The sequence below is a fragment of the Glycine soja genome, chromosome 9, assembly GCF_004193775.1.
Source record: "Glycine soja cultivar W05 chromosome 9, ASM419377v2, whole genome shotgun sequence".
In the NCBI taxonomy this organism is placed as follows: domain Eukaryota; kingdom Viridiplantae; phylum Streptophyta; class Magnoliopsida; order Fabales; family Fabaceae; genus Glycine; species Glycine soja.
The window spans coordinates 44641002-44650607 of record NC_041010.1 but is presented as its reverse complement, the minus strand read 5'-3'; the positions used below and the strand labels follow the sequence as shown (position 1 = coordinate 44650607).

At 33.0% G+C, this 9606-nt stretch overlaps 1 protein-coding gene across 3 annotated transcripts; it reads right to left on the bottom strand.

The window, feature by feature from the left end:
• Positions 1-2123, bottom strand: LOC114366988 (AT-hook motif nuclear-localized protein 23-like). Of its 3 annotated transcripts, XM_028324047.1 has the most exons (3): positions 1985-2123; positions 984-1832; positions 1-212 (listed from the first exon to the last, which is right to left on the bottom strand). In XM_028324047.1, the coding sequence occupies exon 2, from the start codon at positions 1818-1820 to the stop codon at positions 1008-1010; it is 813 nt and encodes a 270-aa protein (XP_028179848.1). In that variant the 5' UTR covers positions 1821-1832; positions 1985-2123; the 3' UTR covers positions 1-212; positions 984-1007. The 3 variants fall into 3 exon arrangements, with proteins under 3 accessions (XP_028179848.1, XP_028179846.1, XP_028179847.1); XM_028324045.1 differs by lacking the exon at positions 1-212 and having other exon boundaries at positions 720-1832; XM_028324046.1 differs by lacking the exon at positions 1-212 and having other exon boundaries at positions 720-1832; positions 1940-2102.
• Positions 2124-9606: the final 7483 nt, after the last annotated feature.

Genomic DNA, 9606 nt, shown 5'->3' with positions numbered 1-9606 from the left:
TAATAGTAAATATAAGATAGACGAATCTATTTAGCTTCTAACAAGGTTTGTTTTACACATTATATATTATCAAGCCAAACTCTCTCGTAACGCCCTAAAAAATGTTATGACACACTTGGAGATCTAGCTATCACACTCTTTTCTTTCATCTCACTCTTCGTGTATTTTTCTTTCATCCACTTTCCTTTGTTTCCAACTAGCTTGATTCAAACCTAAAATAGATAATTTAGAAGGGATCAAGTTTAGAAGCCTCAAATTGCTTTATGTTAATAAAAAATTGTATGTTAGTAAAACATTAATTAAGCTTATTACACGACTTCTATTAATGGCCGGCCTAATGAAATAATGGAAACAGAAATCCAAGAAATATAATTAGTTTTTCCCCACTTGTTTGTGGTGGCCGGAGTTACTTAATTATAAGAGAGAGATGTTCCACTTCACTCGGTCAAAAGCAATAATGTTAGGATTTCTTAATTAATTATTCTCTAGAATACCAACAAAACAAGAGAAATGATCTATTAATTTGTCTTGATTATTTGATGAGCGAGTTGGTTGGTTATCCATATAACTTCAAGATTGTGTTTTTGTTTTGATGTTTTCACATATGTTAGAGTAAAACTATCCACTGTTATTTGTTCCTCTCTTTGCTAATTAATCATGGAAACAAAGAAATTGTTAGATGAAAAACGAAATACGTATAGACATCATCACAACCCAACTTAAAAATCCAAAATATATATTTTTGTTATTGATTTGAGCCTATGATTTATTCAACTCAAGGTTAATGCACAACAGTCTAGTCTAATAACTCCAGCAACCAAGAGAAAACGTTTTACAGTTGTTCCTAGAAACTGATCGTCCTTACAACAAACCTAGCCAAACAAAACGATTCTTCAATAGAAAAATCAGTACTTCTTCACAAGCAATATTCAGAGGAAAGATTAGAGAAGACCAATATATATGAGATCAATTCAACTTCTCACCTTTGTGCCCCCAAAGACTCTGGATCAGTAAGATTGCCTTCCACCAGAGTTGCCAGCCCAACAATCAACAGGTAACTGAGGCATGTTTAGTGGCAAATTGAAGAATGGAAGCCCGGAAGACGGATCCGGAAAAGAGTTATTACTAACTCCACCACCATGGTCACCGCTACCATCACCAGCTGATGATTGCCCTTGTTGCATCTGCATAGATTCATCTTCATCCAAAGGCAACCTCTCATATGCTACATTAGTAAAAGATGAAGCAATAACAATAACAGGCCCAGAAGCCACCAAAGGACCAACAACATTTCCTCCCACCACTTGACCCTGTCCTCCACCAAGGAACACAGTCAAACTTGTAGCACCTGGTGGAGCTGGAGGTGGGAGGAATGATCCTGACAAAGAGAGGATCTCAAACCTTCCGTGCAGCGTGACGACGGCACCAGCCACGGCCGGCTGCCTCAATGTCACGTTGGTCACGGTGCCACTCCCACTGAGGACACATATCCCTCTTTGCCGCTTCCTTGCATAGGTAGCGACCGATTCAAAGACGTCACAACCAGTACTAACTTCAAGGATGTGAGCCCTAAGGGTGTTTGCACTCTCTCTTGTGATGATAACTGGTGGTTTTGGCTTGTTCTTTGAACCTGGGGGTCTTCCTCTTGGCCTGCGACCAACAACATCACCAGGACCTGGATTTGGTGTAATTAGGTCAAGCCCTTCGTGATCGTTAAGGTTGTTGTCTTGGTCTTGTTGGTTCTCATCGTCTTCAAGGTCAGGGCGTTGAAGGCGATGATGAACAAAATGTGATGCTGAACCCAAGTCTATGCCGGCCATACACACAAAGCTCTAAAGAAGTGTAAACAGAAAAACAAAAGGAAATAAAAAAAAAATTGGAGCAATTAAAATAAGAGGAATTTAATTAGAATAGTAACATGAAGAATTAAATTATGTACAGGGAATTTTAAAAGAAGTATTAGGGAGTGCCCAATGATTCAAACCTCAGAACGAATAGAAAAACAAAGGGATCAATTGAGTACTGCAGAGAAAACGGAATGGGAGGTTAGAAGGGAAAGAGAGAGACAAATAAAGTGGGAAACCTGCAGCCATTCTCACAACCATAAAAGTATACGGAAGAATAAAATAATGATCATGGGATTAAACTATGTACTTATTTTATTGATTTCTTTGAAAACCACATTTATAAAGTTTTTAAAATCGTGTGGGGTGAAGCTAACATGTTGTGTCTATATCTTTGGAGGATGTGTGGGAGTGGGTGAGAGAGACAGAGAGGTTGGATGATTGTTTAGGAAACCTAGGTCACCTTTCGACAAAGAGAAAACCTAAAATATTTGAACCCTTCGCTAATAAGTAATTCTTGCACATGTTGAACAATTACTTTACAAAAAAATTAGTGTGTATTTTTTTTTTCTTTTGCTCACCAATGAACATAAACAAGGCTTGTTGACACCAGGGATACAAATAGTTCTTGATCTGTTATAACAGTCTTTTGACTTAGTTCAAGAGGTTTTGACTCAACGTGCAGCTCTTCCTATATATCTTGTTAGGGTTGAAATCTTCCCTTAGATGCCTTGTCATTTGTTTTCACACACCAGCTGGCAAAAGTAAATTAATACAAGTTGTGGAATTTAAATGACTTTTGTGTAATTAAGATTAATTTATTTCACATGCATTTGAAGTTCAAAAAGTTTTAATGTTTGTAATAATGATCACAAGACACAATCCGTCCAATATATTCATATAGTTTATTAGCCTTGGCCTACATAAAAGCTCCCTGCTAAAAAGAAAAATATACAGTATAAAAGAGAGGGGGAAATGGATAAGCAAACGAAAAAATTATTCACAAAGTATATTTTTGTCTATTGATGAGTGAACTTTAATTGTCTCTTTCCCTAAATAAAATTTAGATGGTCCTTAATATATTTTTTTACCTCTCCTTAAAATTAGATGTTTCTTTTTAGCCGTCATTGGAATTAATTATCGATCCCTTTGCTAATATATATAATATATGTTACATATTATATACTCTACTTAAGTCAAAACCCTCTACTTAACTAGTTAGCTTAGATTTTCTCTGTATGTTTTAATATTATGTTTTATAAAAATCAATCTAGATTCTTAAGCATCGTGCCCAACCAGCTTTATGATTTGTTAATTTTACGCTTATTAATTAATTTCTTAATTCTTCCTCGAAAAATTTTATATAACAATAAAGTCTTTTTTTAGTATAATTATTAACTATTAAAAATTATTAGTATATTAATAAATAACCATTTTTTGCTGAATATGATAAATAACCATTTAATGTTTATTTAAACATGTTACATATTTAAAAATTGAATAAATTACACTTTTCTCTGATATAAGATGCTCAAATTATATATATATATTGTTTCCTCATATAATTTGGAAAAATTATATTATATATTCTCTTTCAAAAATTGAAGTGTAATTTTAGTCTATTTTTAATGAGAATTCTTTTTTAACTCTTAAAATTGTCAACAATTAATTTTAAATATTTTCTATTGTGACTTTCAGACGTTAGAATATAAAATGAAAATTTTGGGTGAATCGAAGCCTATAATAAGGGAATTCAAATCTTCTTCTACTCGGACTCATTTAGAAATTTGGAAACAGAAATTAAGAGATTGACAGATGACATGGAACTTTATTTTAGATGTGAAGGCAAAAGAAAAAGATATTACAAAAGGAGACGCAAAATAGAGAAAATCTTTATTGGGAGAACTTTGGCAAAATGCAATAGTACTGAAGGCCGGGCATATTTTGCATAACATATTAAGAGCAAAATGAATTAAAGAAGAATATGCCAATATAATTAGATACCTACGCATGTTTGAAAGTGAGAAGGAGGAATAATTACATTTTTTCAACACTCAGCTTCATGGGTGTTGATGGATATGGGTCACTAAGTCACTCTCACGAAATCAAGATTTTAACTCCTATCTTTTTTCTGTCACTCCTCACTCAACCATGTCAGAAATCAAAAACACACCAAAATAGTATGACATAGATTAATAAAAATTTTAGCTTATAAAAATATTAGATTTTAAATGCGTTAACAACACAAATTTAAATGTTTTGACTCCTTGACGTGACTTAACCCAGAGTTTACAAACAAGTTGGTTTGAATATTTTTTTTTGAAAAATCAATCCAAACCAACCCATTTAAATTTGATTAGATTGGATCATGAATTTAGTTAAACTCAACTTAAATCGACCTGCTTACAACTCCTACTCAACTTTAGACTTAAATAGCTTGTGGCTAGCTATATATATTAAGAGTGCTGAGGAAATGACTAAATATCATTTTTCTAGTTAATTTGTTTTTCTTAAAGAAGAGTGTAAGAGGCCAAAGATTCTGGGTTCCATTTTAGTACGTAGATGATCGAGGAAGATATAACGACGAGCTAACAATAAAAATTTAGATTGGAGGAAATTAAAGAAATTAATGTTGTTAGGGTGCGAAGGGAAAACATTAATTAAGGGTAGATATGGACTCAATTTTTGTTGGGTAATCAACACTTCCTCAAATAAAATTATCCACACCCACAAAGGATCATGAGAACACAACAAATAGTGTATCACTTTACAAACTCGAGTACTTCACTCAATGGTTACAAGAAATGATAACACTCTCACATAAAAATATTTTTCTCTCAACAAAGTGACTATGCTTCACAATCTTTCTTCTCACACACTTTCTTTATGTGTCGTTTCTCCACTAATTATCTTCTCTATTTATAGTGAAGATTGCAATCAATTATAATAAATAAGTTCTCTTGAAAGTTGAAACAAAAATAACTTTTAATGCATCCATTCAAATAAGTTTCATCTAGTAAAATACAATCTTTCACTTTGTATTTAAGCCACCTAAACCTTAATGATAAAAAATTCAATTCCCAATATGCATGTACCTTATCTTTTGGCTTGAAACTCTATAATTCTCCCCCTTAAGCCAAAAGAGAAATATCATTTAATCAATTTGAAAGTGAACAAACTCCCCCTCCAATGGAAGTATCTCCCAACACTTCTACAACATTAAAAAACTTCACTTTCTTCTTCACTTTGCTTTCTTGGTTCCTCTTCAAGGTTTGTCCATCCAAATAGTAAAGGTTACCTTTATTTTTCTGTCTTCACAACACCAAGTGTCTCCTTTTGTACACCTTCCATCCCCACTTTGAACCAATATACTTGTACCCTGTAATATCATATTGACGGTAACAGAAGGTACAAACCTCACATTTGAGAAAGTTTGAATAGTATCATCATGGAGCTTCATCCTCGTATTCCCTATGTCTTCAACCTTCATTTTTCCACCATTCCCTAACTTGAAATGGTCAAATTCTCCATCAGTTTTCAAAGTATCAAACATCTCTCGATCTCGACAAATGAGCTTTGAGGTAGCAGAATCTATCACCCATTTTGTTTTAGCAACCTCATCATTTGTTGCCAAAAACACATTATTTTCATCTTCAACACTTTTTTCTTCACTAATTTGGGAGTTGACGCTATCTTTGTTCATATCTCTTATTTTTTTTTCAAGTTCTCCTTCATTTGTTTGCATCTCACTTGCACATGACCATTCTCACTACAATAGTAACATTGTATGTTACTTATATCTCGTTATGGATGCGATTGTGATTTTGATCTTTCTCTTGACCCATCATGTCTCCTTGAATGATTCCTCCCTCGCTCAGACTCCACCATAGTTATTGCATTGTGTTCATCATCAATATTTTCAGTTCTCATCATTCTCTCATTTTCTCTAAGAGCAACGATCACTTCATCCAAATTCGAAGTTGACATTGCCACAAGCAATGTTTGAACCAAAGTTTTGAAGGACCTTGGTAGTGAGGCCAACAACAACGCCTACTCCTCATCAGAGAGTTTATCATCTGCATTTAACAATTGACTTACTAGCTTATTGAACTTGTTGACGTGGTCATGGAGATCTCCTCCCATCTCCATTTTGAGTTGATACAACTCCATCTTCAAACAAAGGCGATTGGTTAGCGACTTTGACGAATAGATATTCTCGAGCTTTTCCCACAAGGTATTCGATGTTATCTCTTTCAACACGTGTTTTATCTCGGGAGCTAGCAAGGGCTAACTGAATCGTGCTCACAGCCCTCATTTGAATCTTATTCTACTTGGTTTCATTTATAAAAGTTGACCTTTCATCTTCTAACGCCTGATCAAGACCTTGCTGCACCAAAAGGTCTTGAATAGTACTCTGCCAAATCATAAAATTTATTTTTCCATCAAACAACGGTATCTCAAACCTTTGTGTGCTCCCGACCATAGCTCTAATACCACTATTGGATAATCAACAGTCCCTCAAATAAAATTACTCACACCCACAAAGGATCATGAGAATACAACAAATATTACATCGTAGAAAGAATAATAAGAAACAGAGGAATTTAGCGTGGTTCGACACCTCTTGCCTACGTCTACCGAACTGTCTCAAAAGTATTTCCTTAGTACAAAAATGATTACAAGATTGTAACTCACCCCAAATAGTGTATTACTCTACAAACCCGAGTACCTCATTCAATGGTTACAAGAAATGATAACACTCTCACACAAGGATATTTTTCTCTCAATAAAGTGACTTTGTTTCACAATCTCTCTTCTCACACACTCTCTTCATGTGTTGTTTCTCCACTAATTTTCTTCTCTATTTATAGTGAAAATTGTAACAACTATAATAAATAAGTTCTCTTGAAAGTTGAAACAAAAACAACTTCTAATGCATCCATTCAAATAAGTTTCATTTAGTAAAATACAATCTTCCATTTTACATTTAAGTCACCTAAACCTTAATAAAAAAAATTCAATTCCTAATATACATACACCTTATCTTGTGGCTTGAAACTCAACAATTTCATCAAAAAGTTACTATCAAGTGTTGTGCAAAGGTTTTGAATGTATTATTTCTTTTTCTGCATGTCATCCTTCGCATCCCAAAGAAAATCCACAGAGAATAATAACATCGATCGCCGCATCTCTTTTATTGGCTGTACATGTAAGATCCGTTCTAAATTGTTAGAAAATAGATTAAAGAGAGTTCTGAATTACGTAATTTAACATGTTTCAATTTGCATCCCTATCAAATTGGGAAGTGTTATGGCGTTACACCAAATACATGCTAAATATTTATGCTTTGTGCAGAGACAATGTTGAAACACACAAAAGATGGTCACTCTTCCCTTAGTTGTGATATCTCATCTTGAGTATACAAGGTGCACGCACACCTTTATGATCTAAAAAGTATTGTGAAATAATGCATCAAAATAAAATGAAATTAGAATTTATTTTTGTTGAGCAGACTCAGGACATAGTAACCATATATAGTCAATGTTGTTCGTTGGATTGGGGAACTGCATATACAACCAAGAAAAAATAAATTAAAGTACATCTATCATTAATTTTAATTGTTTGAAGTTAATTTTTACAGTATTCTACAACGATCCACTTAATCTTATTGAACAGAGATTTGGTACACTAACTCCAATATAATAGCAGAGTAAAACATCATAATTCTGAACCAAAGAAAAACATATACACAATAAATTAATATGCTTACTAATTGAACAAATTTTTCATGTCCATGCATGTGATTCTTGGGATCACGATGCAATGAATCCATGTAATAGATAGTTAGTATAGTAACATTGGTGAAGATCAACACCCAATATAACCTAAATTAATAAATATTTAGTTAGCATCAATTTTTTCATATAATTGATTATTATAAATTGAATTTTATCAAGCGGCTTATCTGAAATTAATGTATAGGATTGCATTTTTACCACAATTTCATTTTGTAAGACTTTACACACATATCCTTGACCATATTAACCTTTTGGGCATGTGAAAAATATGAAGAAGGACGCGCAAAATTTTTAGCTCTTATCCACACTAAGATATTAAAAGAAAAAAGAATTAATAAAATATAAAATTGACGTATGGTGTGGCTTAAAATTTACCACACAATTTTAATTACTTGGTGAGATAAAAGCCAAGTGATGCTCACTGTCGTGTAGGTTGGCGAAGCCTTATACTATCTGATGTAGTAAAAATGTAGGATCGAGTATCGCATACATACGCATTTAAAGTTGAATTTTAAAAGAGTGAGCTACATTTGGAATGTGCGTTTAGGGTTTAGGGTTGTAACAGCTAGCTAGAGTAAGATTTGTATCTCTCGATGAAGATTTGAGTCTGTAAAGATATTGTGATTTGGAGCGACTCTGATGCATTGCATAATAAGAATGTATGCAATTGTGATTTTCTTTAAAATATCCATAATTTATTGCACTTGTTATTGTCTTGTCAAGTGTGTTAACTGTATTAATAAGATTGTAAAAATTATTTTGTTAATTTAACTACCTAAGATATTATGTTTTATAATTAATAATAATTTTCTTTTGGTTCCACGTTTTTATCTGAATCTGCTCACCCCTAGTGTTTTTTTTTTATCTCTTTGTTGTGTCTATGCAATTGCATGTGACTTGTAAAGTTGACATTACTGGTAGAGAAAACGTATCAAAGCACAAAACTGATTATCCTTCTACGAGTATAGGATTCCAATCCAACTATTAATAGAGTCACCATCACCAGAATGATCATGTATTATACTCCTTACCGTGTATATCCAAATTTAAAGTATATCATCTTTTTTTAACATAAAATATATTATCTTATGTATACGTGTTTTTACTATTTTATTTTGACTATACATAAAAATTATGATATTATAACAGCTCTCTAACATTGACACTCCATTTTCGGATACAACATTAAGTAATTGACACCCCTTTATATATATGTATATATATAAACACAACCGAGACAGCACAAATTTGCTGTGGCTGCCAAAGGGGGGCACTGCATTGGACGTCTGGCTTCTAGGTTCTAATGTTAGGGCATATTAGTTGTTTAGAGAAAAATGCACGTTTTAAATATGTTCATCAGGACAGACCAGAGTGATAATGTTTGGGTCAAATCTAGCTGCAGCATATTTTTGTCATCATGGTAATAAAATAAAGGATAAAATATAAAAGATTTTCAAAGTTGATCTTAATCTTTGTATTTAAAAAACTGTAATTTCAATCCTCGTTTTTATTGAAATGTGGAGGAATTAGTTTCTATTGTCACATGACTGCCCTGCCACTCACACATGCTAACATGTGGTGGCCAAGTGGCTAACACGTGATTGACACATGTCAGTCATTAACTACATCGTCAAAATAAGCTAGCAGTTGAAAAACTAATTTCACTCATTTTCGTAAATATGATAATTAAAATCATTGTTTTCAAAATGTGAGGACTAAAGTTAGTTTTGGTAAGAAAAAATGAACTTCAAACACATTTTTGTACCCTAAAATGAATGAGCAGGCTTCTTACTTACCCCCACAATGATAAACGATGCACAGATATTCTCCCAAAATTTTAAGGTCGTTGCAGTTATTAACAAGCAAAACAATAAAAATAAAAATATAAAAATCAAAGTGTCCGCAATTGTCCTGATTATAAATATAAATATCATGAATAACCAAACAAAAAAAAAAACAGATAC

Bases quoted from the DNA above. Each gene is read 5' to 3' on its own strand.
- LOC114366988 (XM_028324047.1), bottom strand. From the start codon at position 1,820: ATGGCCGGCATAGACTTGGGTTCAGCATCACATTTTGTTCATCATCGC.